Here is a 20,707-nt window from a genome sequence, read left to right as displayed (position 1 = left end):
GTGGTCGAAGTTCTGCCGGAGGTGGGAGTTGAAGCTACTTCTGACAGGGGGCTCTGCCAGACGTTCCCAGCAGACCCTCACAACACGTTTGGGCCTACCACGCCTGACCGGCATCCTCCCCCACCATCGAAGCCAACTCACCACCAGGTGGTGATCAGTTGACAGCTCCGCCCCTCTCTTCACCCGAGTGTCCAAGACATGTGGCCGCAAGTCCGACGACACGACCACAAAGTCGATCATCGAACTGAGGCCTAGGGTGTCCTGGTGCCAAGTGCACATATGAACACCCCTATGCTTGAACATGGTGTTCGTTATGGACAATCCGTGACGAGCACAGAAGTCCAATAACAAAACACCGCTCGGGTTCAGATCAGGGGGGCCATTCTTCCCAATCACGCCCTTCCAGGTCTCACTGTCATTGCCCACGTGAGCATTGAAGTCTCCCAGCAGAACGAGGGAGTCCCCAGAAGGTATGCCCTCTAGCACCCCCTCCAGGGACTCCAAAAAGGGTGGGTACTCCGAACTGCTGTTCGGTGCATACGCACAAACAACAGTTAGGACCCGTCCCCCCACCCGAAGGCGAAGGGAGGCTACCCTCTCATCCACCGGGGTAAACCCCAATGTACAGGCTCCAAGTTGGGGGGCAATAAGTATACCCACACCTGCTCGGCGCCTCTCACCGGGGGCAACTCCAGAGTGGTAGAGAGTCCAGCCCCTCTCAAGGAGATTGGTTCCAGAGTCCAAGCTGTGCGTCGAGGTGAGTCCAACTATATCTAGCCGGAACCTCTCAACTTCGCGCACTAGCTCAGGCTCCTTCCCCTTCAGAGAGGTGACATTCCACGTCCCAAGAGCCAGTTTCTGTAGCCGAGCATCGGACCGCCAAGGTCCCCGCCTTCGGCCACCACCCAACTCACACTGCACCCGACCTCCTTGGCCCCTATATATACATACATACATAAACACACACACACACACACATAAACATATATATACATATACATACATATCTACATATACACATATCTACATATACACATATATACATATACACATCCACATATATATACACATACATACACACACACACATATACATATATACATACATACATACACATACATATATATATATAGACATACATACATACATACACTCACATATATATATATATACCAGCTGAAATACCCAGCGTTGCCTGGAAGGAAAATAAAGTGTTTTTTTTAATTGTTTGAGAAAAATATAATTAGAAAAAACACAAGTTTAAAAATAAAAATAAATATGAGTCGTTTGTTGAAACCCAAAATAGCGATCATAATATCAGACCCCAACTTATACGCCCGTTCAAAAATGCAACACTTAAATTTTTTGCCTCCTCTAATCTTGCATCAATTTCTCAGATGCATTGAATTGTCTGGCAGCAGCGCAGTTACCAATTTCTTTGGCCACTTCAAAGACATTTAATTTAAAATCAGCTTCATATTTTCTTCTGATCGAACGCTCCATTGTAGATAAGGGATGGTCTTACGATAAAAGTGTATGAGGGTGTGAGATACAAAAAACACAAAACAGTGCAAATGTTGCTTCGGAATAGTTCAGGTATTAGCATGTGGTCACATTGGCATAATAGAGAAAGAGAGAGAGAGGTTAGGAGTACGCGCTGATACAGCGCATTGCCTCACCTACAAAAAAAGGCAGTGTGTTCTGTGGTTACTCTCTCAGGTGGGCATTAGCATATCATAATCTCTTAGATCAATAGCGAGAGTTTTCCGCTTTCGACTTGGACAACAGACAGTATAAAATACCATAAATTATACAGTAAAATCCAGTCCTGACGGTATATACGGTAATAAAAACAAAAACACAACTTTAAAAATAAAAATAAATTAACAAACAATGAAGACTAACTAATGTGTTTGTCTTGCGGTCATGTATGTATGAAACAGGACAATAGATGTTGGCACTGTATCTGATCGTGTTCAGTTCTTTCGGGAAAGTGTGCCCCAGGTGGGGAGAAAAGCACATGCCCGTGATATCTGTGGCAATCAGCAGCTACCCTCTAAAACACACGTAGCTCTGATCTCTCTCTCAAAAACGTTAAACGTTACTCCTTAACAATCTGTAGATGATAATGTCTGTTGAACACACAGGTATCACTAGCTAAGCAGAGGCAAGGTGCACTGCAACACGTGGCGAGACGTGGAGTAACTGGAACAGAGGCTGGCGAGTGAATGAGGAAGGCCCCGCCCCCATGCTCTAAGCCCACAGCCACTCTGTTGGATTTGCATAAATATATCGATACCGCAAGTGAACTATGGTACTTAGTGTGACTATTTGAGACTTACTTTTGTGTTCAGGTACCCAATTCCTTTATGTAATCCACGGATTCTCCGCTATTTTTGTTCGTTTATTACGATTATATTCCCTAATTCCCTTCTGTAGCTGACTGCCTGCTCATATAAGGCGCTCCGCTCTTTTTTTTTTTTTTTTTTTTGAACAGGATTGATTCATCCAAGTGATCACTCGGGCTCTGTTCATTCACTTCACGTGAGCCGCTCTCTCGCTTCTTATTCTTTCGCTGCCTCCTCAATTGTGTAATGAATGTTTTCTTCAGTGCTCTTTCGCGCTCGTCCATGTTTTCTACGTACTATCTATATCTATATACGTATATCTACATATATATCTCTATATATATATATCTCTATATCTCTATATATATATATATATATATATATATATATCTCTATATCTCTCTCTCTATATATATATATATATATATATATATATATCTCTATATATATAGAGATATATAATATAGAGATATATATATATATATATATATATATCTATATTATATATCTATATCGATATATATATATATATATATATATATATCTCTATATATATATATATATATATGTATATATACAGTAATCCCTCCTCCATCGCAGGGGTTGCGTTCCAGAGCCACCCGCGAAGTAAGAAAATCCGTGAAGTAGAAACCATATGTTTATATGGTTATTTTTATATTGTCATGCTTGGGTCACAGATTTGCGCAGAAACACAGGAGGTTGTAGAGAGACAGGAACGTTATTCAAACACTGCAAACAAACATTTGTCTCTTTTTCAAAAGTTTAAACTGTGCTCCATGACAAGACAGAGATGACAGTTCCGTCTCACAATTAAAAGAATGCAAACATATCTTCCTCTTCAAAGGAGTCAGGAGCAGAGACTGTCATAAAGGCAGAGGAAAATCAATAGGGCTGTTTGGCTTTTAAGTATGCGAAGCACCGCGGCACAAAGCTGTTGAAGGCGGCAGCTCACACCCCCTCCGTCAAGAGCACAGAAAGAGAGAGAGAGACAGAGAAAAACAAGCAAGCAAAAATCAATACGTGCCCTTCGAGCTTTTAAGTATGCGAAGCACCGTGCAGCATGTCGTTTCAGGAAGCAGCTGCACAAAAGATAGCAACGTGAAGATAATCTTTCAGCATTTTTAGACTAGCGTCCGTATCGTCTAGGTGTGCAAACAGCCCCCCTGCTCAATCCCCCTAAGTCAGGATCAGAGAAAGTCAGCGCAAGAGAAAGAGAAATGTAAGCTGGGTAGCTTCTCAGCCATCTGCCAATAGTGTCCCTTGTATGAAATCAACTGGGCAAACCAACTGAGGAAGCATGTACCAGAAATTAAAAGACCCATTGTCCGCAGAAACCCACGAAGCAGCGAAAAATCCGCGATATATATTTAAATATGCTTACATATAAAATCCGCGATGGAGTGAAGCCGCGAAAGGCGAAGCGCGATATAGCGAGGGATTACTGTATATATATCTATATCTAAATCCCCGCGAAGAACTGCTTTTAAATTTTTATTATGAAGAAAAGCTTTTTAAACTGAGGGAAAATATCCCAATAACAATTTGTTAAGGATCTGTTTTTTTGTGAAGCAGCCTTAACACAGCTTTTCCGCTGTTTTATAAATGAACGCCATAAAAGGTCTTCCTTTTTCCTTGCTTCGCCAAGGAAGGAGCCTTTTTATTAAATCCAAGGGTTCTTCGCTTTTTTTTTCTCTTTTTTTACGATTGTTATAGTTCTGTTTGTATACCACGTTGTCAGTTCAGCAGTCCGGTTGTAATATGACCAAGCAGTGCAAGCTTACTGTTAAGAATGCAACGTATAGTTGTACAGGAGAAAAGCAATCTTGCCTCAAATCAATGGCAACCTTTTGTAGGTCTATGAACTTAATTTAAACTTTAGGTTTACACGGTGCTTTCTTTCCGAAGTACTTGCACTCATGAATATGTCTGTATGCGTCAGTCGCTCAAATCCCCGCGCTTCGCACCGGCGAAGTACTGCTTTTAAATTTTTATTAAGAAGAAAAGAAAACCTTTTAAAATTGAGGGAAAATATACCAATAACAGTTTGTTAAGGATCTGTTTTTTTGTGAAGCTGCTTTCACTCGAGTGATCACTTCGAGCTGACTTGCTGGCTAACCATAAGCGTTACCTGGTAGGTAACCACCCATACAATCAGATTGTGAATCAGACTACGAATGCCGTGAATGTAATTACCAAGATCTACATGCTGTCAAATAAACGAACCACACGCCGTGGCGCAATTTTAGGGGCTTCGCCTCTAGCGCTGATGTCCGAGGTTCGATTCCCGTAAGGGAGTGAAGTGAGTGGGTGGTCACCTACCAGGTAATTCTTATGGTTGGCCAGCAAGTCAGGTAACATCAGCCACGGTGCCTTCAGTTGTGAGAAGCAGATCATAGAATGGTTGAAATTAGTTTACTGTCAAATAATGCTCATCAGGCGTACACCCTCACTGCACTCGCTTACGGTAATCGAACCTCGGACGTCAGTGCTAGAGGGGCTTCGCAGCGGTGAAGTATTGCTTTTAAATTTTAATTAAGAAGAAAAGAAAACCTTTTTAAATTAAGTCTTAAAAAGAGGTGTAAAGATATTGACAATAAGCTACGCAAACCCACCAAGACATGCAATCGTTTAAATCAAGGCGCGAGTCGAAAAACACCATCCCATAATATTAGTTAACGATTAACACATTTCTATATGTATTGTAAGCATACAATACAACTGATAATATGTTGCGCTTATTTATCTGGTGTACCGACATTTTTGCGCGTTTAACGGCTGAAATTTAACGTGGTTTGTGCCATTCAGAATGAAAACAGTTTGCATTTACCTTTTTAATAAAAGGCGAGCTTTTAAGCCTGAGAAATCACCCCGTAAATGCACACGTTTAATTGCACGTGTTAATATGTATGCTTACACAGTATTAAAAGACACTCAACAATTACACAGTATTAAAAGACACTCAACAATTATCGTCATTTACCTTCGTTCCCGCGTTTGACTCGTGCTGTAAATCTCTTCCTTGTTTTCAGTTCACGGGATTACGTAGGAGGCATAATACGTGATGACGCGATACGTGACTCTGCCTCCTCCATTAGAGTATATGGACAAAAAACAGGTTCCAGTTATGACCATTACGCGTAGAATTTCAAAATGAAACCTGCCTAACTTTTGTAAGTAAGCTGTAAGGAATGAGCCTGCCAAATTTCAGCCTTCCACCTACACAGGAAGTTGGAGAATTAGTGATGAGTGAGTCAGTCAGTCAGTGAGTGAGTGAGTCAGTGAGGGATTTGCCTTTTATTAGTATAGATTTTAAACTGCTTTACAACTGCTTTGCATCAGCCATTGTGCTGGGAGGTATACCGGTTCATACCGAAAACTGTTTTTTATTTTTGTTATATGTATTTTTCTTATAGCAGTTTAAATAGCCTAAACAACGTTCGGAACGTGGCGCAGCAGGAAACTGTTTAAGGGGGGAATTTTTTCACTGCTACACCACTAAACATCCATGCAACGGAGTACATGCGTTAGTGGAGATATTGAGCTGTGAAAATTGACAGAGAACATTCCGAAACTGAAGCTGTAGCAGACGATAAAGTTGAACATGATGACACAGAAAAACTTTTGCCGAAAAAAGGAGCCACGTCTGTTGTCTGGAGATTTTGGTTTTAAAAAGTCAGATGTGGACCAAACAACTATTTACTGCAAATGCTGTTGAGCTAAAGTTGTCACTGAAGGCGGTAACACGAGCAATATGCTGGACCACCTTAGCCACAAACATGCTTTGGAGTACCATGAATGTAAGGAACTAATATTGGCACCCTCCACATCCTCAGGTAAAACTGAAAAAGCTAGAGGACACTCGAGTCAGACGTCACTTGTAGACGTATTTGCTAGAGGACTGCCTACGGCAAAAAAACCAATACAGCTAATTTGTCAGTGGACAGAGATTGTTAACATTAACAGAAAGTGTAGTTGGTTTACAAAAAATATTTACTCTTTATTCCTTTTCTAAGACATGTTCAGTGCAATACAACTTTTGATAATCACCTCTGAATATTTTACTAAGTCTAAATGCCTCTTTGAATGGTTGAAAATATGTTGTCAAAGTTATAGTTTTAAGTTGTTTGCAAAATGTGTTCAATAAAATGGTTCTATATTTTGACTGCAACTGCAATGCAATGTGATACCTTCTCTTCATTAATGCCGCCCCCTTGAAAACTATCACTTTATGGGGCCATGCAAACCTGTATTAATACTTGTGTGCACATTAAAATGTTTTTTTGTACAATGTACAATTCTCATGACAGTGGAATAGGTTATTCTTAGCCAGTCTAATGCAGTAATTGCAGTGGAAAATGTGGTTAACATCCACTCATGCATGGGGAAAAAAATACAGTTAAATACTGTGAAACTGGTATAATTTTGAAAAATACTGTGATATAGAATTTTGGTCATACCGCCCAGCCCTAATCAGCCATAGCACAGAACTCACAAGCAAGCAACAGATTAAGAATGGAAAAAGAGAAAGGTACCCTAAAAGCAAAATGGAAGAATGCATGCTGCATTACTGAAATCCTACCTTGCCATAACACACTTACAAAATAAAAGACGCTGATGGAGAGGTGCGAAGGGATTTAAGGTGGGTCGGGATTACAAGTTTTTTCATAGGCTTCAGGAATTCTACTGTTAATAAAGTTAGAGGATGTCTAATGTAGTCCTATCCACCAAAAAATGTAGTTTCAGCTTGAAAATCATCAGATAAAATTAGGCTTAAGTAAACAAACCTAACAGTAATCTAATGAATGTTTTGTTAGTACTAAGGGAAAATATGGTGTTTTACATTATTTTACTTTCATCGTAATAAAGCATTAACAGGAGAACAAAGCTTCCTTCTTAAAACAATATTCACAACAGCAGTGTTTTCATGTATTCAGGAGGCTTTTCTCGGTATATTCCACCAGCTGTGCCATGTAATCAAGCAGGTACCCCTGTCTTTTTGACCTTAAAACCCGATTCATTTTTATTTTCACTGTGGAGATTAAAATAGCTAATTGACTTTCCATCCCCCACTAAGATCCATGTTCTCTTTATCTGCTAGGGTACACATCAAATACAGAATTGCCTGTGCTGCTGACCAGTATCTTGAGGTGAAAGAGAGAGTATATCTCTTGTAATAAGATCTCAAAGTAAAAAGGAAGGAACGCAAAGGTTTTTGTGTAGTTTGTCAAACACTGGGCAAACGCGGAAGGCACGTAAGCTCCACTAATGATATCAATTGTAAATACAAGGATATGGAATTTACTTAACTGTTTTTTTCTAATACTTTGTGATGACATACTTTACAGTGTGCACAGGCAAATAGAACTGAAGTAAAAATCTACACTTATAACTGTAAATTTATATAAGGAAATACACTGCTGTTTCAGTTGAGTAGGAAAAAAAAAAAAAACTTCCATGTAGTGCTGTGACAGGTGAGTGACAGAGGAACGGACATCACACATGCACTGCATCACTGGTGTAATTAGCTTAGAATAACACAATTCTATATGAGAATGCAAAATTTACAGAGAATGACTGTCTAGAATGTGTACCCCACAATCTAAAGGAAGAAAAAATAATGTTAAAGGAAGAAATAGGAGTAATGTTATGTTTTGATGAGACTATTTTAACACAAAATGCCTAGTCTAAACTTAAAAAATGAATACAAATACCACTCATGTGCAAATACCCATCTATAAGAATGTATCCTAAAATAAAAAGAAATTAAAACATTTACCTTTTAGTTAGCTTTCTGCTGTCTTTAAATGTAAGAAGATTATTTATTTTGGGAAAATATGAGAGAAACAATCAAGAAACAACAATTATGTAAACTAACCAAGATCAAAGAATGATGGGTCAAGAATCCTATATTTGCTAAGTAGGTGTTCCTGGAAAAGTTATAAATATGATTACTTACTGGTCCATGTCCTTAAAGATGGATTTCTTGGAAAAGTGATTTTCAAATGGTGTTCTTTTTTGTAGCTCCATTTATCCTCGGCTTCTATTACAAATGCATCTTGTATGTCTGATCTCCTAAGTAAAGGGTTATATTTCATGGACATATGAGGCATCTTTAGTAGTCCATCTGGCCACAATGACTTTACTTCAACTGGTTTATTTAGAAAACCAGTACAAGATGTATTTTTACTGTGTTCTTGATCTGTGCAAGGAACAACTACGGCAGTACTGTCATTGTCAAGCGGTTCTTGTCTGACATGAAATACAGAGTTGGGCAGCAAATCAACAACTAATCCTTCTAAAGTATTCTTTACCAATGGTTCTTCGTTAGATTTTTTTTTAACAGATTTGTGTACTAAGTGGTAGCTTGAATGTTCGTTATACTTATCACTTTGTAAGGTGTCCTTATCAAAAGCAGTTGCACTACACTCATGTAAATAAAAAGGTCTTTGATCCTCAACATTGGTACCTATGTCTAATGTACTGGAGGCATTTAATTTCAGATCCTGTAGTAAAGATTTAAGGTTGGTCAAGTCAACATCCATGGGGGTTGTCTCCTTTGCCATGGGTCTGCACATCTGAAAGTCTTTTGCTGCTTTGCTCTTAGTTGCTGTGCAGTCTTCATCCTCTGTAAAGATATTTAATGGTTTGGCAACTGAAGGTCTTTCCATGCTGTGGTTTTTCTTTGAGTGCACTGGACTTCTGCTAAATTCAGGGTGGGGAATCGTGTTAAAGTTTTTAATACATTTATTTTGCAAATGCTGTGGAATTTTAGAAGGGAAAGATGTTGACTCTAGGTCTGGTGCAGTAATATGTAACATATCACTAATCATAATCTTGGTGTTAATATCGTTTGTTACTTGACTATAGTTCAGATTATGATGATTTTCCTTTGGCAGGATACCAAATGGGGTATCAGCAGCAGGGTATAATCTATCTACTACTTTATCATGACTTACTGTTACTGCAACAGGAATATTTATTTGTTCAAGTTCATTTTTGTGTACTGAGAATGTAGGATCCACTCCAACTGACACATAACTATTGGCATTGCATAATGGCCCTGCACCTATTCCATCATTTGTATTTGACATTTCTGATGAAACAAACCTTACTCTTCCAACACTGCCTCTTTTATCTTTGCCTTTTTTGCATCCACTTTGCAAAATAATGTTCTCATTATTTTCCTTGTCTGAAAGACTTTCTGTTTTATTTTGTGAAATACCTCTGGCCCTTGTAGTCCTTAGTTGTCGCTGATTGTCTCGATATTCCCGTGACATTTTCAGGAGGTTTTGCAGGCTCAGCTGACGTGGCTCCTTTGGCGGGTTAAGCGCAAAGTTTATTTCATCATAAGGTTTTCCACACTTAGATTTATTTACAGCATCATCCAATGCACAGGTTTGAATATCTAACATTGTTTTTTTGACGCTATTACTTTGTTGCAAATTTGCAAAAATAGCTTGGGTATCTTTAGAGGTGTCATGAGTACTATGTAAGAAAAAACATTCTAACATTCCAGAAAGTGGCTTATTCCTTTCAAGGTATATCTGCTGCTCATTGTCCAAATGACACACAGTCTCAGCATTATCCTTGGATTCACACGTTGAAGATATAGTTGGATTGTTGAGATTATCCTGACAAATTACATTATGGCACACTGAAGAGTCCTGTTCTAAGGCAATGCATGTTTGCAAGGATTCTTCCCTGAAATTCTGAATTTGAGGTTTGCCATGAAAACTTGTAGTATACCATGCTGAATCCCCAAGTTGGGTTAATTTGAAGTCTTTTACTGGGACACCTTCACCAACAATACCTAGAGAGTCATGAACTGTAGGTGTCAGACTTTTGTCATCTTGTATCAAAGGTGACTGTGGGTGAGTATGTTCAAAATTAATAACTGTTTCATTGTTTATACATTCGTCAAGACTTTCTGATTTTTCTTCAATTTCAGAAGAAGTCATTGACAAAAAAATAGGATCACTTTGGACAAATTCATTGAGGGTTGGTGCTCTTCGAAGCTTGAGGAAAAACAAGACAGAAAAAGCCATTTAATTAATAGACTATACAAATAAATCATTGACAATGATCAGGACTATTTAAAAAAATAGTCATGCATACAATATTCTGACAAATAATCTGCTATGTGATCTAATTTTACAACCTCTGAAAATTGTTAACAAGAAATATACAAAACTGCATGTATAATGGGAGTACAGTTCAAACTCACTCCCACTGAACCACTACCACAATTTGTCAAGTTACAAATAGTTACAAGATATTCAATATGGATTTTTCTCTATTGGAAAAAAAAGTGTTTTTTTAAGTCCCATAACCATTTTTTTAAAAGTTATAAAACACCCGCCTGAAAAATCCACCCTTGAAAGGGACTAATACCTTTAACATTAGAATATAATATTGCTGAGTGTTTTTTGCAGCGAAGATGTTATATTGAAGGAATATTTTTGTGGAAATTTGCTTTGCGCCAGGCATATACTTTTTTCTCAGCATCCCATGATGCTTTGCAAGGCCAGTGTAACATGACGGAACTGTAGTAGTCATGTGCTGAACTTTCATGTAGGCCTATTGTAAGAGCATTCCCGTCATGACTCAATTTCTTCTCCAGCCAGATTTCAATTTCATTAAAAAAGAAAAAACAAAAAAAAAATTGCAGTATTTTTATTTGAGGGGTACATTAGCTAGCTCAATGCAATTCATTTCTCAAACAGTAGGTCAGTCATGGGTTGCTGCCATTGGTTGGTGAGTGGGTTGGCTAAGCAAGTGACGACGCTGTGTAATGCGTTTCCCTGGTTCTATGTGAGCTCGTTTCATCAAGGGGGAATTTCTCCTGCTATTCTGATCATGCTTGTTTCACCAAGGAGTGGTTTGCTTTGGCTGCTAGTGGGTCATCAATGAATTTAAAAAGGTAAAACCGGTCACTGAACCATAAAGATTTGAGAAACACTGCATTAACTGACCATAATGAGAATATAAGAAAATGAGAATATTATAACTATTGACACAAGATATGTAACTCTGATCCCTGTGTAGTGGCAGCAGCACCACATGGCTAATTTGTATACATAATTAGCCACGTGCCAAGCTAGGATCTCAAAACAAACCTTAATGGAAACCTCCTCCACCCCCTTCTTGTGTCAGAATGAGACACAGATAAATAATAGTAATAAAACATTTATTGTGTTTCTTTCTTCTTCATGCTGGAAAAAAGTGCAAAGTTTCTGCACAGATATGTGAAACAATGGAATGAGCCAGTCCCTACGCTGCCTCTTCATGGCATGGCCAATGCGTGCTACAATTGTCAAACTCTTTGAGCGCTATCATTTATATTTTATTTACTTATTGTTACTTTGTGGTTGTTTGTTGTATTTTGCTTGTGGCATTTTTTCTGTCTGTATTTTCTGTTGTTTAAGGCACAGTAGCGCAGTGGTTAGCACTGCTGTCTCACAGCTTTGGTCACATTTTTTCAGTCCAGCATAGTTGAGAGAGGCCTCCTTAGCCTTCAGGAATATTTCACCATTATAATCCAATCAAAACTAGGAGAGTTCCTCCTTCCTCATTGACTTCAATGCATTTTGCAGAGTTTGGTGAAGAACATGTCTTCCTTAGAAGCTAAGAATTACAAAAATTGGTTAGATAAAAAAAGTCTGAACACCAAAAACAACCTCTAAAGATCTGAAATGTGACACAAATGAGACTGGAGGAAACTGTGAGTTAATCAAGAATCGCTTAAGTAGTTCACCAGTCTGGGTTGTATGGTAGCCTTATCTGAAAAAGGTTGCATAAAGGCATTTTAATTTACCAAAAAAAAAACAAGTAGGAGCCTCAGAAAATATGTGAAATGGAGTTCTGCAGTCTGACAAGAAAAAAAGAAGTTATTAGGCCACCATAATACACGCTGCAAGTGTCTTGCACAACTCATAACTTACAAATTATAATTTCCACATTGATGTATAGTAGCAGCAATATTATGTTGTAGAGGTTGCTCTACAATGGCTGGACCTGGTAAGCATATCAAAATAGATGAGTAAAATGGATAAAGCAGAGTATTGAGAGATACTGGAGCAAAGTCTTTTATAAGCCTGCAAAAGAACTAACACAAGTTCTAAGGAGAAACTTAATGAATAGCCCAATTAAAGACTTGACATAAATCCCTACTACTCTCCAAGTAACCTGCAAAAATATATAAAAATGGCAAAATATGTCACAAAAGACATAAGGTTATAATTTCTGCAAAATGGTAAGCCACCACATATTACATGCCTAACAACGGCAGAGGGTAAATATTTTTGTGTTATATAATGCTGGTGTGTGTAGTTTGACAAGAAAGCCAAACTACACACACACAAATACATTAGAAACAAGTTACATACACTAATATATTAATAAATCATCAAGACCCACTCAAATAAAGCAAGTAGCTTATAGTGGCTGAAATTCTCACATTGAGTTATGTGTGTTCTCCCAAACTGTTTACAATTTCAAACTGGGTGTAGTAATAATAGCAAATGAGGAAATACATAAATAATTTAATGGAAGGACAAATGAAGGAAATAAATTGGGTGTGTTAGATAGTTTAGAATCGTATAAAATGATTTTTCTAAATAATTTCAATTGAAGCATTCCTCTTATAATCACATACTTCCATTTTGTAAATTACTACATTAAAACAAAAGACAAACTGTCAGCCAGATTTACTATAGGGAAAACGGGGAAAGAAATACCTTTACATTCTCCAGAACAGCCTGAACACGCTTCATTAACTCATCTTCCTGAAAGTTCTTTTTCTTATTTTCACATTTAAGAGCCTCATGTCTGTAGTTTTGCATTTGAATTCTTTTCTCCCTGGTGAGCTATGAAAGAAGGTAGTATTCTTAGCAAAACATCATGAAGACATTTAACATTAGAAACAAGCTGAAATTCTAATTGGCCCCAGAGGTGTGAATGCACTTACAATATAAAAGCAATCTTTTCCCAGTAGATTCACAAAACTTGTTATATTTACAACAAAAACATCACTGGAATAAAGAATATTTTCATATTATTACTAATATATTGTTACTGAGACTTTTTAAGATATATTTTTTTTTAAAATAACAAAGTTCTGTAAATAAAGCATCCTATGGGGTAGAAGGGAAACATCCGAATGACCTAACAAAATATTATTCAAGTCTATATATTATTTTTATAAGTGCTCTTGAAACTAATGAAGTATAGTTTATGTTCATAAATACATTGCTCATGTAATAATATCTATAATTAAAGTTTTATTTTAGTGGAGAATTTATTGTCTTTTATTTGACATATTTAATCATTTTGGTGTACAAAGCACACCTTTTCACACCATTAATTCTTAAAAACACCAAATTAAAGGGTAATAAATTCTTTGCATCTTTACATAAGTCCCACCCTGGACTGTCACCTCTTTGGGGTGGTGGGGCTTGTGCACCCCAAGCATTCTCACAGCTAGGTTGTCTAGAGCTCTGTGCTCCTGGTAGGGTCTCCATGGCGAACAGGTTTAGACTGAAAGGTCAGACAATGAATTAGAAGACAATGTACATTATATGCAGGATAGAGTTATAGGTAGACAGGAAAACTGTGTTACTTGTGCATATGCACTAAACAGCTGTTTGGATTATTCAGCCTTAGATTCAAAGAGAGGGGCATAGGCCGAAGAAACCAGGGAAGCCCAGATTAGCACTTGGCATGTCCTGAAAATGTTCGGCTGAAGCTTCCATTCATGATGAAGTCAACTCCTACCTCCAAGAGAACTTTTTCTACACACAGAGTGAGGGTGGGGACATCAAGTACAAATGGACTCACGACCTCAGTTAAGGAAGTGATTGCTAAAAGCTGTGGTCTTAAAGTGGTCAGTGCATCTAATGACGGAAACCCTAGGACCAGAGCTGAGAAAAGTTGTCAGACTGAAAGTGTCCTACAGGGAAATGCACTTTGTCGGATTCAGTTCACTGACAGGCTAAAAGGTCTGCTGCAAAAGTGACTGTGGAAGAAAAAGTTCAACCATCTAGAGAAATTCAAAAACTCTGAGGAACTCCTCAACCCAGTTGAATTGCCCACCTATCAGAAGGTAGCGTTGGGCACTTCCAGTATGGGGGGGGGAATTCCACTACTGTTGCTGAAGTCACAAAGGTGGTCTGAGAACTCCAGGGTGAAAAGACTGCTAAGATGGATAAAAACTAACTGGAGATGTTGAAAACACTGTACATTATAGGGATAGTGTGGTTAATGCATCTTTTTAATATCGCAAGGAAAGCGGGTAAAGTACCCTTGAACTGGCAGACTGGTGTGGGGGTCCCCACTGGTCCAATTCAAAAGGAAGGCCTATAACATGGTACTGGAGGGGAGACTTCTTCCAAGGCTTAGCCTAAGATACAGGAGAAACAATGTGGATTCCATCCTGGCTGCTTGTACAAGCACGTACAAGCTTCAGAAATACTTTTTTTTTTTTTTTTTTAAGGGCTACTGTGGTGACACTCTGTGATAAGGTGAGAAGGTCAGTGGGAGAGCATCAGAGTAGAGCTGCCACTCCTCTGGATTGAGTAGCTAGCCGAGGGGATTTAGGCATATTGTAAGGATGCTCTATTTAGATGTCCCACTGGTTGGAGACTCTGGCAGACCCAGGACACATTGGAGGTATTAAAACTCTCTCAACAGGCTCGTGTGCACATGGGAATTCTCCAGAAAGAGCTGGAACCTGTAGCTCCGGACAGAGAAGTCTGTGCTGACCTGCTGCCACCATGTCCCACATTAGGAAAAACAGTTTTATAAGATAAGATGGAATGGAAAAAGCACACCTAACATACTCACTTTACCTTATACCAGAGCTCAGACACAACCATGGTCTGCCATCACCTACCTACCTACCAAAGCTATAAATTGTAAGTAAAGAAGTTTTACAGTGTACACATTAATTATATTCATTTATTTGTTGACAATTCTCATATACAATATTATTTAGACATACAATGAAACCTTCTGAGAAATTATATACATTGACTTTGCAGTAACAAATCAATAGTTAACTTTTCCAAAGAGGCAGGCAAATTGTTAGATGAACACAAATTAATAGCAGCCTAGTCAGTAAAATGAATTTAAATGTATTTAAAGTCACTATGTGGTTAAAATTAACCAGAATAGTCCCAAAATAAAGGAAAATGTTCTACTGAAAAATAAATATTTATTTTCTACTAAACTTGTATAATGACCATGACAGTTAGTTTTCATCACAGAAATATACATAAACAAAGCTTATTTTAACTAATTGTGGAATTGATTTTAATAATAATAATCTTTGCATTCAATAAAAACTATATATAATATATTCTACAGAGAAAAAATAAAAACAAAAAAAAGAAACAGACTGTTGAAATCATTCCTACTAAGTGTAGGTATGACACATTTTTTTTTAACTTTTTTTTTGATATCATAATACTGGCTTGGGCCCAAATTATTTTTATATTTTTTATTCATAAATTAAACAATCCTTGGTTATTCCACTGGTAGATGAACACATCATGATTTGTTTTTATGGCTACAATTTGGGATGTGAATAAAAACTGTTCAAATGTTACCTGATTCAAAGTTGAAAATCTTTTAGAAAAAGAAAAAAATTGGGATGTGAGTATCAGTAGGCTTTGTGCCCTAGGAAGCAAGTTACCTAAATTATTCTATAAAATTTCAATTATTTACCACTCTGATTACTGATCTTTATAATTATAAAATATGTCATTACGCACTGATGAGAAAAATTCATAATTAATTGCAGATTAACAGTATTTGAGGGTTCCCCTAGATCGCCTCTTTCTCTTGCACGATGTGGCTCAAAAACTAATCAGCACACCGTTATCTCATAACAGGCTTAAGTTTCGAGTTTGGTATTTTTCTATCCAGCCGTTTTAGCTGCAGACTGTCCTCAAGAAACTGTGACAAACACACACACACACAGACAGATACACACCCATCTATGAGATATTAATGTTTTTAATATCTGGGGACCCTAAAACATCAAGATCCATTGAAAACTGGAGATCCCCCCTCCCCCCCATAGATGATAGGTTATGGTGAAAGGGGAAAAAAAATAATTATAATGTGTTTAATGTGTTTTAAAGAGAAAACTATATTTCAACATTGCCTCCTTCAAGATCAATTGCAGATCAATTCTATAAACCAAATGTGCACAGCTGAATAAAATTAAATATTATACCAAAGAAATATCTGACAGGCCCAGGTAAAGCAGGTTTAGGAACTCTTCCTCACTGGTCCTCCTCATTTTGTACACTCCAGTGATGCATACAATTAGAACTTATAAATACAGTACATGTTCCCGCACTGGCCATTGCCCCTGTTATAAAACAGGCATGCAAGCCACAGTGAAGTTATAGTCAAGCAGAGAGCAAACAGTAGAGAAAAAGCTTACTTAGGTAAGTCTGTGAGTCTGCAGTGTGTAGAAGTAGTATGGGCACACTAAGAAAATAAATGTGAAAACTTTCTTGGATTCAGAACATGATATGCAGAGTGCAGCGGGTCTGCTTTTTCTGCTTACAAATGCGTTGGTAGGCTGGTAGTTCACAGAGCAGTTCAAAATTAATAAAGTCTTTGTTCTTAAATAGGCGTTGACAAGATTGCATTTTTTTGATTATAAGCATCCAGGAGCCCATACATACTTTTTGTGCTCTTTTAGTACTTTACCTTTCTTTTATGGAGTAATTTTAATCCACACTTTCATATCCTCGAGACTTTGTGTGATCGCAGTCACAGCAGTTTTTAACTGTATTTTAGTGGTGTTGCAGAGTATCCCTTCATTTCAGAGTATATAGAATCCTCCAGAAAATAAATGATTCATATTTATAAATTAGGATTCCTTCCAGGCCAGTTACTTACTGGTATTTGCTGTATGGGAGGTGGACACATATCCGGATTAATAACTGTCATACTCTGAATTGTATTTTAACACTAGAATCCCTGAAGCCTATGAAAAAAGTAGTAATCCCAGGCCACCTTAAATTCCTTTGCACTTCTCCATTGGCATCTTTGTTTTGCAAATGCATCGATCAGCACAAGCAGCAAGCAGCCTGCTATCCCATTCCCACCACTGACGCAGCTGAAGTTCTTCCAGCTCAAGTCTGTTTATCTGGGTGCGAGGTGCCCGGAGAAATGCCAGGCAATAAATGTTGAACATATAACTAAACAGAAAGTTTTTCCATGTTATAATAAAAATTAAAAAAATGTTAACATGAAATGTATAATGTGTGAAGACTGAAGTCGAAATACCAAATAAACACTTTCACAAAAGGTATAACAAAACAAGTGCATTTTTATTCAAAAATATAACTGAAGAAAAAAAAATTATTCAATTTACATGTTGCTGTCAATACATAAAAACCGAAGCCCAAACACCAATTGCATGGCTGGTTCTGAATTGAGAGGTTGCAGGTTTGATCCCGGGTCTTCCCTGCATTTTCCGTTTTGAGTAGTGAGCTTCTGTTTTTATTACAAGTATATAATAAAAACATACATTTGGTTTGAGTCTGTAACAACTGTAGTAAAGTTTTGCTACTTGTAAAAGATATCACTGAAGGGATATAAGCAGACACGCAAACGCTAGTGAATCTGGTCTTCTTGGTATCTTCTTATTACTTGAAATTTTTTTTTTACTCAGTTTTATTCTTAAATAAAAGCACACTTGTTTCATTATACCTTTGTGAAAATGTTTATTTTATATTTCAGTAAACACTTGAATTATATCACATCTGTCTCTGCCTCTCTTATGCAAGCATACACACATCCATGCATGAAAAATTCAATTTTTTGAAAACGTTATGTCACTTGAACATGAGTTGTCATTTGAACATGTTTTTTTTTCTGATCTTGCCCAACCTCCGTGTTATGGTGCATGGTACTGGGAATGCAGACAGACTTCTTCTTTTTCGGCGCATACACCGTCAGCATGGCACCGCCAGATCTAAACACTAGCGTGGAGAATTGTAGGCGTACTGAAGTGATTTTAGTTGCAGGTTGAAGTTTCCATCCCACTTTATGGTGCCAAGCAGAGTTGTGTTGCAGTGCAGCAGTTTATTAGCCAGCGAAGGTGACGTGAAGAAATTGTCTGTTGTTACAGTTCTGCCTTTGTCCAGAAACATCTTTATGACCTCAGTCTCAGAAAGTCTTCCTCCCATGGGACGACTGGGATCATTTCCTAAATAAGGAGCAGCATTGCACACGAACACGCAAATCTGTCGTTTTTCACACGTTCTACACGGGCATCTTTGCTGTCAAAATGCAAATGCCACATGATAGTCTGATAGCGGTCACGTGGCACTGTACCTTTGATTGTCGGTACAACAAATAGTTCTGACCAGGCATCAATCACAGCACCAACTGTGGTCATCACTACTCTTATGAAAAGAATAGAGATAAATGCCATCAACTCAGAGAAGGCGAGGCAAGTTTGTGACTAAATAAAAAAAAAAAAAAAAACAGTTTTATAAGTAGCAAAAATTTACAAAAGGCGTTAAATACTCGAATCAAATGTATGTTTTTATAAATGTCGATTGACATTTGAGATCGAGTTTTTAACTCATTGACTGCCACATGTATATCGAATGCTTTTTTTTTTTTCTTTGGTTATATTCTTGAATAAAAGTGCACATTTAATTAGATATTTGGACTAAAGTCTTCACACATTATACACTTCACGTCATTATTAGTATAACATGGAAAAAGTTTCTGCTTTAGGTATGTGTTCAGCATTTCTTGCATTTTTCGCATTTCCTTTCATCCTACACTTACCCAGGTCTTTGTAGACATGGAACACACATGAAATGCATGTGTTCCAAATAGCAATATACTGTATTATTTACCCTATACAACTCCAGATCTCAAATGCAGATAAGGAGCCTTGGCTTAAGCTGGGAGAACTTCAGCTCTGTCGGTGGGAGAGATGGGATAGCAGGCTGCTTGCTGCTTGTGGTGATCTGCAAATTTGCAAACCAAAGACACCAATGGAGCGGTGCCAAGGGATTTAAGGTGACCCGGGATTGATACTTTTTTTGTAGGCCTAGGGGATTATGGTGTTAATACTCATTTCACATTTTGGGTTGAAACGGCTAAAAAAACAAACAAAAATGTGCAAAATCAGAAGAATGTGATAAGCTGCTTTATAACCGATTTGCATCAGCCACAGCACAGAGCTCACAAGCAAGCAACAGATTAAGAATTGAAAAAGAGCAAGGTACCCTAATAGCAAAATGGAAGAATGCATGCTGCATTACTGAAATCCTACCTTGCCATAATTTAAGCACCCAAACATCTACATAAACATAAAACATGGAATACATTGCAGGGATTTTCTGTCAAAGCTAGCAGAGGCAAAGAAATAAGATAAAAAAATTGACATTAAATTGATATTAACATATAAACATTTACATTTTTATGACTCTTCATACAAAATGTTTATCAAAATTCCTGGATTTTAATATCCATGGCTACAATAGTCCTAAAAAAGCGTAGTAGATATTTTTTTTTCTGTGTAATTGAAGACTACAATTGCATTTTCTGTCATTTGCATATTGAAATGTAAATGGTAACAAAATATCAATGCATTTTCAGATGTGCAATGCTTCTTGGCACATCAGAAGATTGGGGCTATGAAATATATGATTTTAGCCTCATCTTGTGATGGTGGAGAGAGAATAGGATGAGAATGGAGAAAAAGTAATTCAAAAAGTAACTCAAATTTTTTGTGAATTCTGTGCTCGCTTGCTTGTTTAGGTTTTTTTTTTTGTCTTTTCTTTTCAAGAAAGCCCAACATTTACAAATATATGATGGGTGGCTAAAGTTACAGTCTGAATCTTAACAAAGAAAAATGAATCCTAAAATAGTAAAACACCTTAGTCTGAAAAGTTCATCTGAAACATGTTAGTGAAACTCCACTAGTTAATGATTTTGTTTGAGAAAATACAAATATCACACTTGGATACAATTTGTGCAGAGGAGATGGACAAACCTTTGATGCTCTCTGAACTTGAAGATGCTATACATTCACTGCAGATTGGGAAAACTGCAAGGCCAGATGAGTATCCAGCAGAAGTCTGTAAAAAAGTTTTTGCTAAATTAGCACTGTTAATGCTAGAAATGTCTGTAAGAGCTGAAAATATAACGCACAGCCAAAAACACTATGTCAAGCGTCAAACTGATACTAAAGACTCACTTAAGTGTGCATTCTATAGGCTGCTTTCCCATCTGAATAGCGATTACATGAAAACGTTTTATCTTAAAGTGTGAAGAAAGTATTTCTGTCTACGGTA

General features: G+C 37.5%; 1 protein-coding gene across 3 annotated transcripts in view; it reads right to left on the bottom strand.

The window, feature by feature from the left end:
- Positions 1-20,707, bottom strand: part of LOC114664944 (uncharacterized) — a 98,785-nt gene that overhangs the window by 53,442 nt on the left and 24,636 nt on the right. For 2 of the 3 annotated variants that reach the window (XM_051936234.1, XM_051936237.1), the window contains exons 3-4: positions 13,106-13,234; positions 8,326-10,384 (exon numbers count right to left, since the gene is read on the bottom strand). In XM_051936234.1, coding sequence (XP_051792194.1) covers positions 8,326-10,384; positions 13,106-13,234 — 2,188 coding nt within the window. Of the gene's footprint in view, positions 1-8,325; positions 10,385-13,105; positions 13,235-20,406; positions 20,492-20,707 lie in introns of all 3 variants that reach the window. The other variant, XM_051936235.1, reaches the window with a different exon arrangement.

The sequence above is a fragment of the Erpetoichthys calabaricus genome, chromosome 14, assembly GCF_900747795.2.
Source record: "Erpetoichthys calabaricus chromosome 14, fErpCal1.3, whole genome shotgun sequence".
Classification (NCBI taxonomy): domain Eukaryota; kingdom Metazoa; phylum Chordata; class Cladistia; order Polypteriformes; family Polypteridae; genus Erpetoichthys; species Erpetoichthys calabaricus.
This window is presented reverse-complemented; position numbering and strand designations above follow the sequence as displayed.